This window comes from Nesoenas mayeri (genome assembly GCF_963082525.1).
Source record: "Nesoenas mayeri genome assembly, chromosome: 1".
Classification (NCBI taxonomy): Eukaryota; Metazoa; Chordata; class Aves; order Columbiformes; family Columbidae; genus Nesoenas; species Nesoenas mayeri.
In genome coordinates, this window is record NC_137541.1 from 75,124,586 (window position 1) to 75,144,607 (window position 20,022).

General features: G+C 45.4%; 1 protein-coding gene across 1 annotated transcript; it reads left to right on the forward strand.

The window, feature by feature from the left end:
- Positions 1-4,949: 4,949 nt before the first annotated feature.
- Positions 4,950-6,047, forward strand: LOC308053153 (lactosylceramide 4-alpha-galactosyltransferase-like; the record flags this gene model as incomplete). The annotated part of the gene is made up of 1 exon (XM_080363942.1): positions 4,950-6,047. The coding sequence occupies exon 1, from the start codon at positions 4,965-4,967 to the stop codon at positions 6,045-6,047; it is 1,083 nt and encodes a 360-aa protein (XP_080220068.1). The 5' UTR covers positions 4,950-4,964.
- Between the last annotated feature and the right edge of the window lie 13,975 nt (positions 6,048-20,022).

Consider the following 20,022-nt stretch of genomic DNA (forward strand, 5'->3'; position numbering starts at 1 on the left):
AGATCTGTTTGAAGTAAAACAAAAGTCTTTGCTGGGTATAAAAACTGTCTGGAGGGCTGGGCCCAAAATGTTATGGTGAATGGAGTCAAATCCACTTGGTGACCAGTCACGAGTGGTGTTCCCCAGTGCTCAGTACTGGGGCCAGTTCTATTTAATACCTTTATCAATGATCTGGATGAGAGGATTGAGAATACCCTCAATAAGTTTGCAAGTGACGCCAATTTGGGTGGCACTCTTGATCTGCTCCAGGGTAGGAAGGCTCTACAGAAGTATCTGGACAGGCTGGATAGATGGGCTGAGGGCAGTGGCATGACGTTCAAGAAGGCCAAGTGCTGGGTCCTGCACTTGGGTCACAACAGCACCATGCAACGGTACAGGCTTGGGGAAGAGTGGCTGGAAAGCTGCCTGGGGGAAAAGGATCTGGGGATGTTGATTGACAGCTGGCTGAATATGAGCCAGCAGTGTGCCCAGGTGGCCAAAAAGGCCAACAGCATTCTGGCTTGTGTCAGGAATAGTGTGGCCAGGAGGACTAGGGAAGTGATTGTCCCTTTGTACTCCATGCTGGTGAGGCCCCACCTTGAATACTGTGTTCAGTTTTGGGCCCCTTACTATAAGAAAGACATTGAGGTGCTGGAGAGAGTTCAGAGGAGGGTGATGAGTCTGGTAAGAGGTTTGGAGCACAAGTCTTATGAAGAGTGGCTGAGGGAACTGGGGTTGTTTAGCCTGGAGAACCAGAGGCTGAGGAGAGACCTAATGGCTCTCAACAACTTCCAGAAAGGACTTTGTAGCAAGGTGTGTGTTGGTCTCTTCTCCCACGTAGCAAGTGATAGAATGAGAGGAAACAGCCTCAATTTGCACCAGGGAGGTTCACATTGGATATTAGGAAAAATTTATTCACAGCAAGGGTTGTCAGGCCTTGGAATAGGCTTTCCAGGTAAGTGGTTGTGACACCATCGTTGGAGGTAATTAAAAGATCTGTAGATGTGGTGCTTAGAGACATGATTTAGTGGTGGACTTGGCACTGCTAGGTTAATAGTTGGACTTGATGATCTTAAAGTTCTTTTCCAAACTAAACAATTCTGTAACACTATGAAAATTAATTTCTGCACCTGGCTACAGGTAAGAGGAACATGGGGACGTTTCTCTACACTACCTCCTTGTGGGCTACAAATGCCACATCCTCTTGCACATCACCATGTCCATGGAAAACATATCAGGACTGACTGAACAAACAGATGATGGAATCTGGTGGCATGCATCACCAAGTGCTGCAGGAGCTGGCTGATGTCATTGTGAGACTGAGAAGGTGATGAAGGAAATCCTCCTGGAAGTCATCAGCAAATATATTAATGATAAGAAGGTGATTAGGAGTAGGTGGCATAGATTTACAAAGGTGAACTCATACCTGGCTAAAATGGCAGCCTCCTATGATGAAATGATCGGCTCAGTGGACAAGGAAAGAACACTTGGTATTGTTGATGGTAACTTTAGTAAGGCTTTTGACACAGTCTCCATAACAGCCTTGTAGAAATACTGATGAAGAGTGGACTGAATAAACACACAGTGAGGTGGATTGGAGAACTGACAACTTCTGGACTGGAAGCAATGTGATGAGTGACACAAAGTCCAGGTGGAGGCCAGTAACTGGTGGTACACTCCAGGGATCTGTGCTGAGCTGCGTTACGTAGAGCATTACCTGCAAAGTCAAGGGAAGCAATCCTTGCCCTCAGTGTGGGTGACACAGATCTGGAGTAGTGTGTCCCATTCTGGGCTTCCCAGTTAAAGTGAGACATGGACATACTGGAGCAAGTCCGGTGAAGGACCAGTAAGATAAGAAAGGGACTGGAGTATGTGCCATAGGAAGAGAGGCTGGAGAGCTCTGGTAATTTTTTCTCCTAGAAGAGCAGGGTTGGGAGATGTTTTGTCAAAGTGTATAAACAGCTGATTGGAGGTGGGTGGAGTAAAGAAGACAAGCCAGACTCTTCTCTGTAGAATCCAGTGACAGAATGACACAATGGGCACAAACTGAAATATGGTGGTGGTACAACACTGCAACAGTTTTCCCAGAGAGGCTGTGGAGCCTCTGTCCCCAGACACGGTCCTGATCAACCCACTCTAGGTGACTCTGCTCTGAGCCGAGTGGTTGTGCAAATGATCTCCAAAGGCACCTTCCAAACCGAATCCTTCAGTGATTATTGGGGCCTGACCTGATGCCTGGAGAGCGCCGTGGATGAATGGGCTGGGAAGAGCTTCAGGTGCTTTCCAAAGAGCTTCCCCAGTGTTGGCATCACCTGAGTCTGTCCGTGGTGCTGCAGCGCTTGGAAGGATTTGGGGAGGGGGGAGGGGTTTGGGGAGCTTCAGAGTAATAGGCCTGGCATTTGTTGTAGGCAACTGAATAGAACTGCACTAAGTTCTAAACTTAGTGGCTGTATGGATGAAGGTGGTATTTTATGATCATGTTAGTGTGTTTTCCGTAAGGGAAGGTCAGCTGCCATTGAGTACAGGGACAAGGGGAAGTTCATCATAAAATGAGTGACGCCTCATTGCAAGAAGTATCAGGCATAAGAGGGAGTATTTCCAAATGGATGAGTTTATTAACTGGTCAAAAGAGTGTACGTTCAAAGGAGCCTTCAGGAATGGAGTGCTGGGATGGGAGGAGGCAGCTCTATGAATCTCTCAGCTCAGTTCTCGTGGCAGCCACCCAAGCAGTGTGAGTACTGGGGATTGTTCGCAAAGAGTAGAAGACAAAACAGCAACTGGTTTCCCACCACAGTATAAAGCTTAATATACAGCAATAATTGGGTTTCAATTTCCTTTTTTTTTTTTTTTCTTGTTTGCTTGTTAGTTTTTGGTGGTGCATTTCTAATTAGATGGTTTCCTCACAGCACAGCTGCAGGAACCTTCTATCAGCCACTGTATGAACTGAAAGTATAACGTCACATCCACTTTGACCTGCCTGTTTCCTCCATGTGTACAGAGTCTATCTCTCACCATTTCTTTTCAGGAAAAGGAATTGCTAGCTCATAGAGTTATAGGTGCTGTGGGAAACACCAACCTCTTGAAAGCCTGGTCCAGCTGAGCAGTGACTTCTGTGGTGTCTTGAAAACAGGGACTGGTGAGTAGTATTTGCCATTGCTGTGCAATGGCACTTGAGGTTTTGGAGGAAGGTAGAGAGATAGATTTCCTGTGTTTGTTTTGTGAAACAAATGGACTGGCTAAGGCAGCATCAAAAATGTCCTCTTATCGGCTACAAAGGCAGCAATGTACTTCTGAATATATAGAAGTGTGCTTGCAGTGGAAGTTCCTCCTGTTACTGAAAATGTGCATGTAACATTGCAGCTTGCTCACTGTTAGATCAGAGCTGTGCTTTCGTGCCATCTCTTCAGCCAAAAGCTCTGTTCCCTTAAGCCTGGACCTGCTTTCTCCTCTATAGCTTACCAAGCTAAAAATGATTGATGGGATTCAACAGGCTATGGTGTGGAGAGAGTGGGAGATAGCTATGCAAAAAGCAAAATGGGTTTTTTTGCTGTCAATTCTCTGCAAGAGAAGAAAATGATTATTTGTGTATTGGCTGCGTGTCCTCTGTCCCCAAAGCCCAGTGCCTCGTGGAGAGCGGTGGCTCCGTGCTGTTGCATTTGAAAACCCCCCAGTGCAGCTAAAAAGTCATTTCCTGACTACACGGAGAGATTAGTACGTGGTTCAGTTTCAGTAACCAGGGGTGGGGCGAAAGGCAAATGGCATCATGCCAGCTGGATTTTCTGTCCTGTTCACTGTCTGTTTGGTTAGAGATTAAAGCTTTTTACTGTTTCCTGAAGCTGTCTGTCCTGGAGCACGGGGATTTGGATTTGGAAATGGAGCAGAGAGAGGTGGGATAAATCTTACAATCATAGAATAATTTTGTTTGGAAAAGGCCTTTAGGATCATCGAGTCTGACTGCAAATCCAACAGTGCCAAGTCCACCACTAAACCATGTCCCTAAGTGTCACATCTATGTGTCTTTTCAGTATCTCCAGGGATAGTGACTCAACTGCTTCCCATTGCAGCCTTGTCTCCTTTCCTTGGCAGTTCTTGTCCTTATCATTTGCATCTGCCATCAAAGCTGCCTTGTGTTAATTCCCCTCTCACTGTCCATCCATTCTGCTATACTACAGTGCCACTGAAACTGAGCTAGGCTCTCTGTAGTGGGGAGAGCATCTGATTTCAGAAGGCAGCAACTGCTGGTTCAACAGTCTGGGAGACTGAGGCCTCTTGGTAGGAACTGATGATAGCATTGGGGTTTTAGTATTCATTTGTTTTTGGGGAAAGTTGTGTATCAGTAGAAAGAACTCTCAGCACAAGAAAAAAACTCCCATCAGGGCAGCAGTTGTACACAATGTCTGTTGATAGAGCCCCAGGAACATTCAGAAGGAGCATTCCTATTTCCTTATCCTAGGGATCTTTGCATATATGTTTCATGTTCAGAATGACCTATATTCTAGAAGCTGTTAGATAAGGACTCATATGCTGTTCCCAGAGTTTGTGGTGCACAACCATGCAGGTGTGCCATTTGTGTGTCGAATGCTGCATATCATTCCCATTGGCAAGCACAACTTACATGGATAATATACACAGAAAATGAACATTGAGAGAACTGAAGATCAGACTTGGTATCCGATATGCTGAGAGGAGAGACTTGTCCTTCTGTTGTGATTGGACGAGAGGGATCCAGAGTTGGGCAGTAGCTTCTGATGTGGGACCTGAAGGTCCTGTGGCAATATGGAGAAGCCAGAAGACTGTTTCAGAAATGACTAAAAGGCGTAGTTTAAGTTGGGGTGAAGGAAGGAGAGTTTTCCTCTACCGTGGCACTTTCCCAAGGCTCATGGTCTGCTGCCTTACCTGTCAATGTCTTTTTCTTCTTTCCTCCCCCTCAGATCACAATGGCTGTGCTGGGAGAGCAGGCTCAGACGGGAGCGAGACTGCCCAGGATGTCCAACTACCTGCAAAAACTGACCACAGTGCTGCCGAGCCACAGGCCTGGGGCTCTGTTTATCCTCACCATTTCATTTCTGCTCATTGCCTCTGTTCTGTTCTACCAGAGAACTGGGAAGGATGCTGAAGGCCAGCTCTACAGCTCGCCTACACAGAACAGGTCTGAAGAGTTTTTGACTTCCCCTCCCCACACCATTGCTGGTGGGCCCCCTCCTTCCCCAGGGGATGTGTTTTTTGTGGAGACCTCCGAGCGAATTAACCCAAGTTACCTGTTCACGTGCTCTGTGGAGTCAGCGGCCCGGGCACACCCTGGGACACGGGTTGTGGTGCTCATGAAAGGCCTGGCAAAGGGGAATGTCTCATTGCCCAGCCACTGGGCATTCTCATTGCTGAGCAACTTCCCCAACGTGGAGATCCGGCCCCTGGACTTGGCAGAGCTTTTCTCAGGAACACCTCTGGCAAAGTGGTACTCACAGCCTGAGCACCAGAAGGAGCCTTATTTCTTACCCGTCCTGTCTGACGCCTGCAGAATTACCATCATGTGGAAATTTGGTGGCATCTACCTGGACACAGACTTCATTGTGCTGAAGAACTTGAAGAACCTCACCAATGCCCTTGGGCTCCAGTCTCAGGATGTACTGAATGGAGCCTTCATGTCCTTCAAACCCAAGCATGAGTTCATGGAAGTTTGCATGCAGGACTTTGTGGACAACTACAATGGGTGGATCTGGGCACACCAGGGCCCAGAACTCTTAACACGTGTCTTCAAAAAGTTGTGCTCCATCAGTAATATCCAAAATGGCATGATCTGCAAAGGAGTGAGTGCTCTGCCCCCTGAGGCTCTTTATCCCATTCCATGGCAGGACTGGAAGAAATTATTTGAAGCAATCAGCTCCTCAGAGCTTCACAATCTCCTTAAGAACACCTACGCGGTGCACGTATGGAACAAATTGAGCCACGATGCAAGGCTAGAGATCACGTCCCAGGCTTTGCTGGCTCAGCTGTATGCTCAGTTCTGCCCTGCCACATCTGCACGGATGAAGAAGGACTCTGAAGAGCAGTCAAAGCCTGTAATGTGACCTGCTGCAGGGAAGTTTTCCAATCTGAAGGAAACTGAGTGCCTTCCACAGAGTTGGTTTCTAGCGCACAGAGGAGGTATTCTATGTGACAGCTCAGTGATCTCAGTGATTTTTATACTAATTCTAATATCTGCCTCAGATAATACATGCTGCAATTATACACCAGAAGTTGGATTTGGTCTCTCTTGCTACCCTTCAATAGCCCTTGATGCTGCAGGGAAGGGTGATCTCGTTCACTGGTGCCTATCAGTTGCTCCACTATGTCTCTTCTCTTTGTTGTGTCAGGTCTGAAATGCCTCTTGTGTAGTGTCAACATCTGTAGGAACCCTTTCCTTGCTGTGTGTAATGTTTCTAAATATGTAAATAAATGCCAGCCAGTGCTATAGGACACAGTTTAGACGAGTTTAGGACCAAATTCCCCCAGTGGTAAAGATTCTTACAGCCGGTGAAATATATGGGGAGTATATGAAAATGACCTTAAGAAATGGAAAATGTTTTAAAATCCCACTGGGCTCTGTGTAAAGATTTTCTTGCTTTCCAAAGACACTTTGTTTCAAATTATCTTTTCTATTGTTTCATATTCCATAGCAATAGGCTGATTTTCTGCTTCTCTTCAGAGAAACAAATAGACAAAAGCAGTTCTTTTACCAGCATGGGTAAAGATCCTTGTATTGTTGCAGAAATCTTTGTGGCATGTAAGTCCTTGTCACACACTCAGAGGATCTCAGTGTCTACCTGTTCCTGCAATAGTGTGAGAAGGAAAATCATTATCTTCCTTTCGAGTACTGAACACATTGTGGAAGAACACAGGCAAACACCAATGTTTGCAGAAGGACCAGTGACCAGGCCCAGGATCAGAACCCGTGTCTCCAGTGACATCTTCTTATTGTCACCGGGGATCTAGTCATGCATTTGTCTAACCCTAATGCTGATTACACAAGCAGATAAGTGGCTGCAGGCATCACTGCCTGTAATAGGAACAGAGGTGTCTGTATCAGGGACTTTTAACATTAGGTGAGAGAAAGCCAGCTGTGGCTTTTAAAAAACCTGGGCAAATCTGATGCAGTGGTGGACCTGCTGTTGATCTGATGGCCATTCTCACATCAGAACATGCTTCCTGCATGTCCAGGGCACTGTAATTTTAAGATGCATTTGAAATTAATTAAATTTTAATATGTCATTTTCCTGAATTCCTTTATGTGCTGAAAAGTGCAGTGTTACCATGCAAAAAGGAAGGCTGATGTAAGTTTGATCCAGCCTTTAATATGAGCAGCAGTATGTTTCCAGGTTTGTCAGACACTGAGCCATGGTACACTATTGATGAAACACACCACTGCAAACTGAAAGGGAGTGAGTCATCCATTTTCTACTAAAAATGAGTCATATGAAACAACACATTAACTTATTCTGGCGTCTGGTCCCATGTCCCCCCTGACAAAAAAAACTTTCCTGAACACTCTAACTACTAATCTTCACTGAGGAATAGTGAGGAGTACCAGATATGCTGTTCCAATGTGGTGCCCATGGCAGCAAACAACCATCTGTAGCTCATATACCTCTATCTTCACTGTCTCACATGTGGCTCTTTCCTCAGCCAGCAGGAAAATGACAGTGTAATGGACAAATTTGACCTATGGGCTGACTCCAATAAAGGTGCTTCCAACTGGCCTGACCAGGCCATTCCGTCTGAACTGGATGCTCAAAACTCAGTCATCTTTGTCCAGCTGAAAGCAGAAGCAAAACAACAGAAAAAATTCCAACACAGCTGTGACCAGAAACACACACTTTTGAACCTGAGATTTTTGAGAGTGTTGCAAGATTCAGTTATCCTTGCTGTGCCAGTGTGCTATAGCTGGAACACAGCCTTTTCCCTGCTCTCTGCAGCATACATGATCATTTATCTCAAGCTCCATCAGTATTGCAATTCTGTAAACACTGGCTCTACATTTTAAAATAGTTTTTGTGAAAAAAGAAGATGGACTTGAGGGCATGCTAGTATGTCTTCTGCTTCTGTACAGCTGGGCGAATTAGATTCAAAGCAGTTGAGCCTATGATTTCATCATTAGGCCTTAACTCATTACCACAGCTTTTAGCTCTATATCTTTTTGTCTTATTTGCAAAGGCACCCTGCTTGTTCTTACCCTGGTTTTGTTCTTCCAAGCAACATATCCCTGGTGGTCAATTTGACTGTGCTTTTCCTGAAGGTAAGATTGTACCCAGTTGTGCAAACCTAAGTTCTGTTTACCATGCTGTGTTTCTCCAACAAAAGCATGTTCAAAACAGAAAGAATCAGGTCTGTAATAAACCAAAGAAGAATTTGTAGGTCTTTTATGTGTATCAATAGTTCAAACTGTCAGAGGTAAAAGGCAAGAAGATACACAAGCCGGTTCTCTTGATTTGTGAGCAGTTATTTTGTTTGTCTGGATGGTGTTGTGTTTTCTTTCTTCCTTTGCACAAAACGTGCAATGAAATTTAGCCACAAAGTCTAAATTGGTGTTTGATGATGAAGGTTACTAATAAATGCCACAGATGCATCACTGCTGCGTATCTGGATTTTAGCAAAGCTTCTGACACTGTCCCCCTTAACAGTCATGGACAAACTGATGAAGTGCAGATTAGAAAAGTGGATGATGTGGTGGGAAGAAAAGTGTATTAATGTCTGTGGTTGAAGGCCTCTGATTAGGGACAAAAAAGGTGCTTTCATGACTTCTCTTGCTAAGAGAGCAGCATCAAGGAAGCAATTGTTTTCAACTGTTTCTTCTGGTGTCACTACTGCTATAGCAGTAGGTGTCTCACAGTTCTCCAATAAGGAAATAAAGGCTGCAGAAAAAGAGAAGCTTTCAGCAGGCACATCCTAATGAACAGGCCACATGCTTAAGCATATCTGTGAGTGCCATCATAAAAAGATGCCATATAATATGACTTGGCAGCCCTCAGGGAAAGACATTCCTTTATATGTCAGGTGTCATTCTCAGGTACACTGTTGGGTGTCAGCCTAGAGGTGACTCAAGGCCAGGTGAGTGTTGCACTTGTTTTTGAGGTAAACAGCTCACTACTGGGCTTCCTTATGGAACCAGCTGCTGAAGATATGACGACCTTCTACCAAAACAAATCATATCTGACCACCAAAACTACAATCATAGGCTTCTGTATGTGGGCTATGCTATAGCCCCCAATGGAAATGCAAGAAGTAGCTGTGGACCTAGTGCTATCTGAAAGGCCTAGAAGCTGTGAGCAAACAAGGAAAGATGACTTTGGCATCTTTTTCAATACATGAAATAACATCAAGGCAATGACAAGAGTCTTAACCGTTTCATTTTGTACTGGAAGAACCACAGAGATATTAATGTTTTGGCTAAGGCATAAAAGGATGTTCTGAGGGTACAGGTAACCTCCAGGCAGATGTTGTGGAAACTGCCTTCAAATGACATGTAGCATGATGATCCCCACCACATCCACACTATATATGTTGTTATGTTTTAGGCTAACACACAAAAAACCAACACGGATTCTTCACGTCATTTCCACCATTAACCAAAGTATGGGTCTCACTTGCAAAAGCTTTTATGCTCTTCAAGCATTCTTCATTTATTTAGTGACATAGGTGTCTGGCTGTGCTGTCCTAAACAGCACTGTCACATTGCTATGTGGCACCTGCTTTTCCCTAGTAGAAAGACCAGAGTAAAACAATTAAAGAAGAAAGATGTCCTTACAGGAGACAGTGTCTGCCTTTATGAGAATGAAAAGAAAACCCATAATGCTATCAGGATGCTTTGATAGAATTGGCCTTCCTACAAAATGAGAGAAGACATTACAGGAGGACAGCTGGCATAAACAACAACAACAACAACAACAACACACACACACACACCAAAAAAAAAAAAAAAACCCCACAAAATAACCAAACCCAAACTGACAGAATCTTTAACACTGTAGGAGCTTGAAATTTCTCTGTTGACTCATTTTCAGAGATGCTGGCCATGAACCATGTACTATGCTATATACATCACAAATTATAAACAGAAGTAATGTAGAGCCAAGTTTCCCTCCCACCACACCACAAATAAATAAAAAGGAGAACGGGGCACCTTCTTTCTCTGTGCATTTGTAACCCACAGATCCCCTGCATATGAGGCCATGCAGTGCAGCAGAGGGGTTATTTCTCTCCCAAGTCCCTACTCTCCAGCCTAGCCAGTCTAATTCTCCTCACCTCTGTGATCATGCTTAAGCAACCCCACTCCTTAGTATCAGACTTTGTTTCCTCTTTTTGACTTCATAACCACAGCCCCAGCCATTGCCCCAGTGCCAGGGAGGTGCAAAGACAGTTCTGTGCAGCTCCACCAGCTTTGAACTGGGGCATCCAGGTGCTCTGAAATTTTCAGACTTCTGGTTGGCCATGTTTAAGGGCACCTCAATCAATGTTACCAATAAGCACATCCAAAATGGAAAGTAGACTTTACTGACAGTTTTCAAGTTTCTGTTCTGAAAAAGGCATTCTCAAGGAAAGAGAAGATGAGTAGCACATTGCTAAGGTAGGCAAGGGGTAACTAGAGCCTTCTTGTGAGAAATGGAAAATCCATATGGGAGAAGATTTCCCCATATACATTTTGATCTGATGTAGGTATCTCTTTTTCAAGTTTATCAGCAACAGAAAATTATACAGGATGAAGCAACATTGAAATGAAGTGTTTGGGCACTTGTGTGAGTACAAAATTGGATACTGGATATTCAGTGGCCTGCTGCAATTTGTGGCCACAACATATAGTTATGTTTGCACTATGCTGAGCTGGCGAGGAGTAAAATGGCTGCTCGTTTAATCTGGTACCCACTCCTCCTTCACAGTTCCCTGGGACTGGTAGCAGCAACCCTGACACCCTCCTCACCCACACCTCGGTGCTATTCCATGCTCTCCAGCAGACACCCAGCAACTCCTCTGATTCCTCCCTTATTCCCCCAAGAATGACCTGTGACCTATCTCCCCTTCTCCTTGTGGCAAGTCCCCAGGCCATATGCACAAGTGGTCGTACTCATAAAGAAACATCCTGAATGGAAGGGAGCCCAGTACATCTCTAATCCTGTTCAAAGAGTGGTCAGCACTGAACTCAGACTACATTGCTCCAGGTGTCATCTTGCTGGGTCTTGAAAACCTTGAGAGAGGACATTGCACAGCTTCTCTGGGCATCCCGTTCTGGTGGCATTTGTCCTTGTTGAATTTCATGATGTTCCTTCCTTAGTCTTTTCCTCCCACCTGCCGAGGTCCAGCTGAACAGAAGCCCTGCACTTGATCACACCAACTTCATCGCCACAGTTTGCTGTCATCTGCAAAACCGGAAAGGTCGCAGTCTAGATCCTCTTCTGGGCCACTGATAAAGATATTAAATGTCATAGGACTCAAGACAGAGACCTGGGAGACTCCACTGGTAACCAGTGTCCAGGCAGTGTGAACCATTGATGTGTTCTCTGTACTGTTCCCTCTCCTAAGTGATTCTTTGCCATTTGGAAGTTCTGCCTATGCCAGTTGTGGAGTTGACCAACCATAGGCAACTCTCTAGCAGATGGCGGGTTTGCAGACAGCGGATTTGCAGACATCTTTTCCTACAGTTCCATGCTGCCCTAAATCCTCATGTAACTTAGCAGCTGGTTGCCTGCAAATCAATTGTGTAGTCTTTCCCAGGCAAAAGGTGGTTAACATCCACATCACACATCTCACTGAAAACTTTAGAAAGTTCATTATTTAAGGCCTTCCTGCCTTCCTGCAGGTCACTTCTAGGGTCCTCTAACATCACTCTTTCTACATAGTACCTTGTCATGAGGAGAGCTGGTCAGCACTGCTTTAAAAACCATAGAGCCTACTGTTCATGTTCATATCCTAAGAATGCAGGTAACCTGTAAGGAAACTTGAGCCTTCCCTGCGGTTATTTTAGAGTATATTTTGACAAGAGTTCTTTTTAATAAGCCTTCCTGCAGCTTTCCATGCACTGAAATAAAAATGAAGATGGTGGTGTTTAATTCAGGAGGATCCCATGTGCATACCACGTTCCCAGGAAAAGAAGTGCAGAAATTTTTCCACAGTGGGCATTTCTTTCAAACAGCCACTTGAGTAACTTGCCATAATTTTAACAAGTGGTTCTCCCAGACTGAACCAAGGCACCTTCAAGCCCAACTCTGAACCTCCTAACTGATAACTCTTATGTCTTCTCCTTCTAGTCTGGCCAGGAGGGAGATATTAACTGCATTCTCCTGCCAGTGGCAAACTCCATGATCTCTAGCAGAAAGAGCAAACAAACATAGTGGTAAAGTCACAAAAAATCTTCTGACGTGGCAGCCTTGATGTGAGGCATCTTGAGTTCTGAGATAGATCGTGAACTGGTTGGATGGCAGAGCTCAGAGGGTTGTGATCAACAGTGCAGAGTCTGGTTGGAGGCCTGTAGTTAGTAGAGTTCCCCTAGGGTCAGAGTTAGGTCCAGTCCTGTTCAACCTGTTCATCAGTGACCTGGATGAAGAAACTGAGTGCATCTGAGCAATTTACTGATGATACCAAACTGGGTGGAAGGGCTGACACACCAGAAGGCTGTGCTTCCATTCAGTGAGACCTGAACGGGCTGAAGGACTGGGCGGGGAAGAACCTGATGAAGTTTAACAAGGGCAAGTGTAGGGTCCTGCACCTGGGAAGCAATAACTCCAGGCACCAGTACAGGTTAGGGGCAGACCTGCTGGAAAGCAGCATTGCAGAGAAGGACTTGGGAGTTCTGGTGCACAACATGCTGATCATGAGTCAACAATGTGCTCTTGTGGCCAAGAAGGCTAATGATATCCTGGAGTGCAGTGAGTGTGACCAGCAGGTTAAGGGAGGTTCTCCTCCCCCTCTACTCTGTCCTGGTAAGGCCCCATCTGGAGTACTGTGTCCAGTTCTGGGCTCCCCAGTTTAAGAAGGAGAAGCAATTACTGGAGGGAGTCCAGTGGTGGGCTACGAGGATGATCAGGGGCCTAGAGCACCTTTCTTATATAGAGAGACTGAGAGAACTGAGTCTGTTCAGCCTAGAGAAGAGAAGGCTGAAAGGGGATCTCATCAATGTTTATAAATATCTCAAGGGTGGGTGTCAGGACGATGGGATCAGACTCCTTTCATTGGTGCCCAACAATAGGATGAGGGGCAACAGGCACAGGCTGAAACATAGAAGGTTCCATCTGAAAATGAGGAGAAACTTCTTCACTTGGAGGGTGCCAGAGAACTGGAACAGGCTGCCCAAAGAGGTTGTGGAGTCCCCTTCTCAAGGAGTCTCCTTCTCAGAAAGCTCAAAAGCGAGCCAGGTGGGCACCTCCCCTGTTGTTGTCAGGGAGGGAGTAGAAGTCCTAGAAGAAAAGAGGGCATTAATCAAATCATGGGAGAACAGTCTAGATGCAGAACAGCAAGATTTTATGTGCCTTTCCTGCCCCAGACTGCACTTTGTGGCTGGCTGAGAAACTGCTGGAGTTTAGAACTCCATATGGAAAGAAACAGAAAGTAGAAAACTGTGGCACCTTTTTGTTTGTTGTTGTTATTTTTTTCTTTTTTTTTTTTTTTTTTTTCTTCCCAGATGATTGAGCAATCCTTTTTCCCCCAGAATTGTCTATTTAACTGTGGGATGGAACTCATGTAGCCTAAGAGGAGAATGCTGAAAAGCATAAGCAATCTGCGCTTAACTCCTTGAGAGCTTGTTGCCCAAAGAACAGGAGAATAGGATGGGCAAGTTGGCAAGTTCACAGAACAGAACTGGAGGTGTTTGCCAAACTTCAAGCATAATCTACATTCATGTTACCTTGGTCTGACCTAACTTTACTGGATTGCTTTTCTCCTGGGTTCTGGACCCTCTCTTCATCAGCTTATCCTATCTCTTTGAGTACCACCATATTATGTTTAAGAGGGTTTTTACTTTGGAAATAACTACCAGTGGCAGATAGGAGTCTGCTGTCTGTTGAACATCCAATGTATGTGCGATATTAGGGGCATGTCAGTATTTTTGTATATGTTGTTCCACATATCTGGTATATCATATACTTACATGTTAGCAAGCATTTATCTTGGTAAATGTCACCTCTACAGAAAATCCATCATCCCTCTGCCCAGGGCTACCACAATATTGTTAGGGACTTTCTCTCTACTTTTTGTGGTCCCAACCAATCCCTGCCAAAGCAAATAACTTGTTTAGTAGCTTACATAGTCATCTTGTAAAACTCTTTCTGGACAGTATTTCTTTAAAAATGTCTCTTTTATCCCTGTGTTCTCCCTGTTGCTTCTGCCCCTCCTCCTCTCCACCCCCAGTACGTTAGAAGAGGAACAACAATGCTCTCCACATGTTCTGTCTGGATATGCCATTTGTGAACATCAGTCCTCTGAGCGTGACTCAAATGATTTCTAGACCTGCAGTTGTCTGAGGTCTCTTCTGTGCCCCAGGTCAACCACAGACAATGTGACGTTTGCTCAGTTTAGCCAAGGCAATGGTCAAAAATGTGAAAGACTCTGCATGCAACTGTTTGTCTCAGGTTTATTTGTCTCTTCTTTGATGGTAAAAAGGAGAAAGACAAATTGCTCATCACTTTTACAAAACAGTTCCCTGTCCTTCAGGGAACATGGCCATGGGGGTTTAAGGAGGGTGTTCACAGCTTAGAGCTGAGCTGTCCGGTGTTGATCGGAGCCCAGTGCTGCTGTGATTGAAAGCTACCTGCCTGTGAGTTGGGCCGGGTGTGAGGTCTGTGCACAAGTAACTACTCTGGAATGAAGCAGCTGCGGAAACAGCCCTGCAGTGGTGGGCACACGTGTGTGTATATATGTAGTGCTGCCTCTTTGTTCTGCCCGGCTTATGGTACATCCTGGAGGTATTCAAGATTTTGAAAGTCTGCGGTTCTCCCAACATTGAGCATCTTAAAGAACGAAGACTTTGTGGGGAAACAGCATACCTTCCTGAGTGTATAAGCATTCTTCAACACACTCAGTGGTATAAACGAATGCTGTTTTCACCCCCTACTCTCACTGTGACTACACTGTGGGGTTTTTTTCACTGCTTTCTTTAGAAGGAGCTGCACAATTGTCAGGCCTGGCCTGGTGTGTGGTCAGTGAGGCATGATTTCTCCTTCTACTGGTTCCTTCCTTTTGGGCTCTTTGGGCTAAATAACAGAAATCTCGGTGGGCTAGAAACCACTACCATAGAATGTCCTGAGTTGGAAGGGACCCACAAGGATTGTTGAGTCCCTGCACAACTCCTGTCCCTGCACAGGATAAACCACAGTTCACACCATGTGTCTGAGGGCCTTGTCCAGTCTCTTCTTGAACACTGTCAGGCTTGGGGCTGTGACACCTCCCTGGGGAGCCTGTTCCAGTGCTCAAACACCCTCTGGGGGAAGAACCTTTTCCTAATGCCCAACCTAAACCTCCCCTGGCACATCTTCCTGCCATTCCCTTGGGTTCTGTCATTGGTCATCAGAGAGAAAAGATCAGCACCTGCCCTTCCTCCTCCCCTTGTGAGGAAGCTGTAGCTGCCATGAGGTCTCCCCTCAGTCTCCACCAGGCTGAACAAACTAAGTGGCTTCAGCCGATCCCCATACGTTTTCCCCCTGCAAATCCTTCACCAACTTCATGGCCTCCTCTGGACACCCTCCAGTAGCTTTATGTCCTTTTTATCCTGTGTCACCCAGAGCTGCACTCAGTGCTCCAGGTGAGGCCGCATCAGTGGGCTGTGGTCTCTCTGGTACGTTCTTTGCCACCATGCCTGGAACTCAGATAAATAGGAGTAGTCCAGAAGAAAACACTACAGAGGGAGTCACTTCAGCTGCACCCTGCCATTACAGCTCAAGCTGAGATCTTGACCTTTGAATGTGTGTATAATGATGGAGCCAAATAGCAGCTGCCATGGCTCTGCAGTGTGTTGGCAGAGGTAAGACAAACAAGGAAATACACTTCACAAAGTGGAATCTATGTGCAGGGGGAAAATGAGGTAGGTGCATAAAGTCTGGTAAGAACAATAGGAAAACACCCTTAGGCTATAGAAAACATTCTTTGAAAAACAATTAACAAAATATATTAAGGCTACCAAAGTTGTTATTTTCTTTTTCCAACTGCAGAAGGAACAGGAAGCCTGCTAGAGAGGGAGAAATTCAGTAGGAGATGAGAGATTGAAAGGGAATTCAGAGATCAGTTTGAAGCAAACCGAAACTCTTTTCAGGGTAAAAAAACGTCAGGTGGCTAGGCCCAAAGAGTTGTGATGAATGGAGTAAATGTACTTGGTGATCATTCTGGAGTAAGTCCAGCAAAAGTCCAGTAAGATGAGAAGGAGACTGGAGTACGTGCCATAGGAAGAGAGGCTGAGAGAGCTCTGGTAATTTTTTCTCATAGAAGAGCAGGGTTGGGAGATGTCTTGTCAAAGTGTATAAACAGCTGATTGGAGGTGGATGAGGTAAAGAAGATAAGCCAGACTTGTCTCTGTGGAATCCAGTGACAGAATGAGACACAATGGGCACAAATTGAAATATGGTGGTGGTACAACACTGCAACAGTTTTCCCAGAAATGCTGTGGAGCCTCTGTCCCCAGACACGGTCCTGATCAACCCACTCTAGGTGACTCTGCTCTGAGCCGAGTGGTTGTGCAAATGATCTCGAGTAGCGCCTTCTAACCTGAACCCTTCTGTGATTATGTGGGGCCTGACCTGATGCCTGGAGAGCTCCATGGACGAAAGGGCTGGGAAGAGCTTCAGGTGCTCTCCAAAGGGCTTCCCCAGTGTTGGCATCACCTGAGTCTGTCCGTGGTGCTGCAGCGCTTGGAAGGATTTGGGGAGGGGGGAGGGGTTTGGGAAGCTTCAGAGTAATAGGCCTGGCATTTGTTGTAGGCAACTGAATAGAACTGCACTAAGTTCTAAACTTAGTGGCTGTATGGATGAAGGTGGTATTTTATGATCATGTCAGTGTGTTTTCCGTAAGGGAAGGTCAGCTGCCATTGAGTACAGGGACAAGGGGAACTCAATCATAAAATGAGTGACGCCTCATTGCAAGAAGTATTAGTCATAAGAGGGAGTGTTTCCAAATGGATGAGTTTATTAACTGGTCAAAAGAGTGTACATTCAAAGGAGCCTTCAGGAATGGAGTGCTGGGATGGGAGGAGGCAGCTCTATGAATCTCTCAGCTCAGTTCTCGTGGCAGCCAGCCAAGCAGTGTGAGTACCGGGGATTGTTTGCAAAGAGTAGAAGACAAAACAGCAACTGGTTTCCCACCACAGTATAAAGCTTAATATACAGCAATAATTGGGTTTCAATTTCCTTTTTTTTTTTTTCTTGTTTGCTTGTTAGTTTTTGGTGGTGCATTTCTAATTAGATGGTTTCCTCACAGCACAGCTGCAGGAACCTTCTATCAGCCACTGTATGAACTGAAAGTATAACGTCACATCCACTTTGACCTGCCTGTTTCCTCCATGTGTACAGAGTCTATCTCTCACCATTTCTTTTCAGGAAAAGGAATTGCTAGCTCATAGAGTTATAGGTGCTGTGGGAAACACCAACCTCTTGAAAGCCTGGTCCAGCTGAGCAGTGACTTCTGTGGTGTCTTGAAAACAGGGACTGGTGAGTAGTATTTGCCATTGCTGTGCAATGGCACTTGCAGTTTCGGAGGAAGGTAGAGAGACGGATTTCCTGTGTTTGTTTTGTGAAATAAATGGACTGGCTAAGGCAGCATCAAAAATGTCCTCTTATCGGCTACAAAAGCAACAATGTACTTCTGAATATATAGAAGTGTGCTTGCGGTGGAAGTTCCTTCTCTTACTGAAAATGCGCATGTAACACTGCAGCTTGCTCACTGTTAGATTAGAGCTGCGCTTTCGTACTGTCTCTTCAGCCAAACGCTCTGTTCCCTTAAGCCTGGACCTGCTTTCTCCTGCTTTCTCCTGCTTTCTCCTCTGTAGGAGGAGCTTATACCAAGCTAAATATGATTGATGGGATTCAACAGGCTATGGTGTGGAGAGAGTGGGAGATAGCTATGCAAAAAGCAAAATGGGTTTTTTTGCTGTCAGTTCTCTGCAGGAGAAGAAAATGTTCTGGGAATCCAGAGCTGATTATTTGTGTATTGGCTGCGTGTCCTCTGTCCCCAAAGCCCAGTGCCTTGTGGAGAGCGGTGGCTCCGTGCTGTTGCATTTGAAAACCCCCCAGTGCAGCTAAAAAGTCATTTTCTGGCTACACGGAGAGATTAGTACGTGGTTCAGTTTCAGTAACCAGGGGTGGGGCGAAAGGCAAATGGCATCGTGCCAGCTGGATTTTCTGTCCTGTTCACTGTCTGTTTGGTTAGAGATTAAAGCTTTTTGCTGTTTCCTGAAGCTGTCTGTCCTGGAGCATGGGGATTTGGATTTGGAAATGGAGCGGAGAGAGGCAGGATAAATCTTATGATCATAAAATCATTTTGGTTTGAAAAGACTTTTAAGATCATTGAGTCCGACTGTAATCCCAAAAGTGCCAAGTCCACCACTAAACCGTGGCCCTAAACTTCACATCTATGTGTCTTTTCAGTATCTCCAGGGACAGTGACTCAACCACTTCTCTGGGCAGCCTGTTGCAATGCTTTAGAACTCTCTTAGTGACTAAATTTTTCCTAATGTTCTGTCTGAACCTCTCCTGGTGCAAATTGAGCTGTTGCCTCTTGTCCTAAATGCCACAGTCCTCCTTGCTGCTTCTATGCATGCTTTGGCGCACTGATGTTTGGGGCCCAGTGGTGGATCCAGGAGATGTTGCTTCTGCTGTCCTTCACTTCAGGGAAGGTAAGGGCAGAAATGCTGATGCTAATGCTGAGAATGTAGCTAAAATTACTTATTTTTTACTGCTCCCTTGTTACTAAACTCTTCATCTCCATCCCTCCCTTCTGCAGGAGGAAGAGAAGAAGTAAGGGTAGGGTAGGGTGGAGCAAGGACTGCATATCCTTCACCAGGTGATTCAAGTGGCAGAGTTGAGCAAGTGACAGCCAGCATGTCTTTTGTATCCTAGGTTGATAACAGTAGGGTTAGCCAACACCATCTGTCAGTGGAGGCAGAAGTGAGGACTTGGAAGGAGGGCAAAGTTATGAAACAGCCTTGAAACTCTCTTTACCTGGACAGTTCTTGTCCTTATCATTTGCATCTGCCATCAAAGCTGCCTTGTGTCAATTCCCCTCTCACTGTCCATCCATTCTGCTATACTACAGTGCCACTGAAAATGAGCTAGGCTCTCTGTAGTGGGGAGAGCATCTGATTTCAGAAGGCAGCAACTGCTGGTTCAACAGTCTGGGAGACTGAGGCCTCTTGGTAGGAACTGATGATAGCATTGGGGTTTTAGTATTCATTTGGTTTTGGGGAAAGTTGTGTATCAGTAGAAAGAACTCTCAGCACAAGAAAAAAACTCCCATCAGGGCAGCAGTTGTACACAATGTCTGTTGATAGAGCCCCAGGAACATTCAGAAGGAGCATTCCTATTTCCTTATCCTAGGGATCTTTGCACATATGTTTCATGTTCAGAATGACCTATATTCTAGAAGCTGTTAGATAAGGACTCATATGCTGTTCCCAGAGTTTGTGGTGCACAACCATGCAGGTGTGCCATTTGTGTGTCGAATGCTGCATATCATTCCCATTGGCAAGCACAACTTACATGGATAATATACACAGAAAATGAACATTGAGAGAACTGAAGATCAGACTTGGTATCCGATATGCTGAGAGGAGAGACTTGTCCTTCTGTTGTGATTGGACGAGAGGGATCCAGAGTTGGGCAGTAGCTTCTGATGTGGGACCTGAAGGTCCTGTGGCAATATGGAGAAGCCAGAAGACTGTTTCAGAAATGACTAAAAGGCGTAGTTTAAGTTGGGGTGAAGGAAGGAGAGTTTTCCTCTACCGTGGCACTTTCCCAAGGCTCATGGTCTGCTGCCTTACCTGTCAATGTCTTTTTCTTCTTTCCTCCCCCTCAGATCACAATGGCTGTGCTGGGAGAGCAG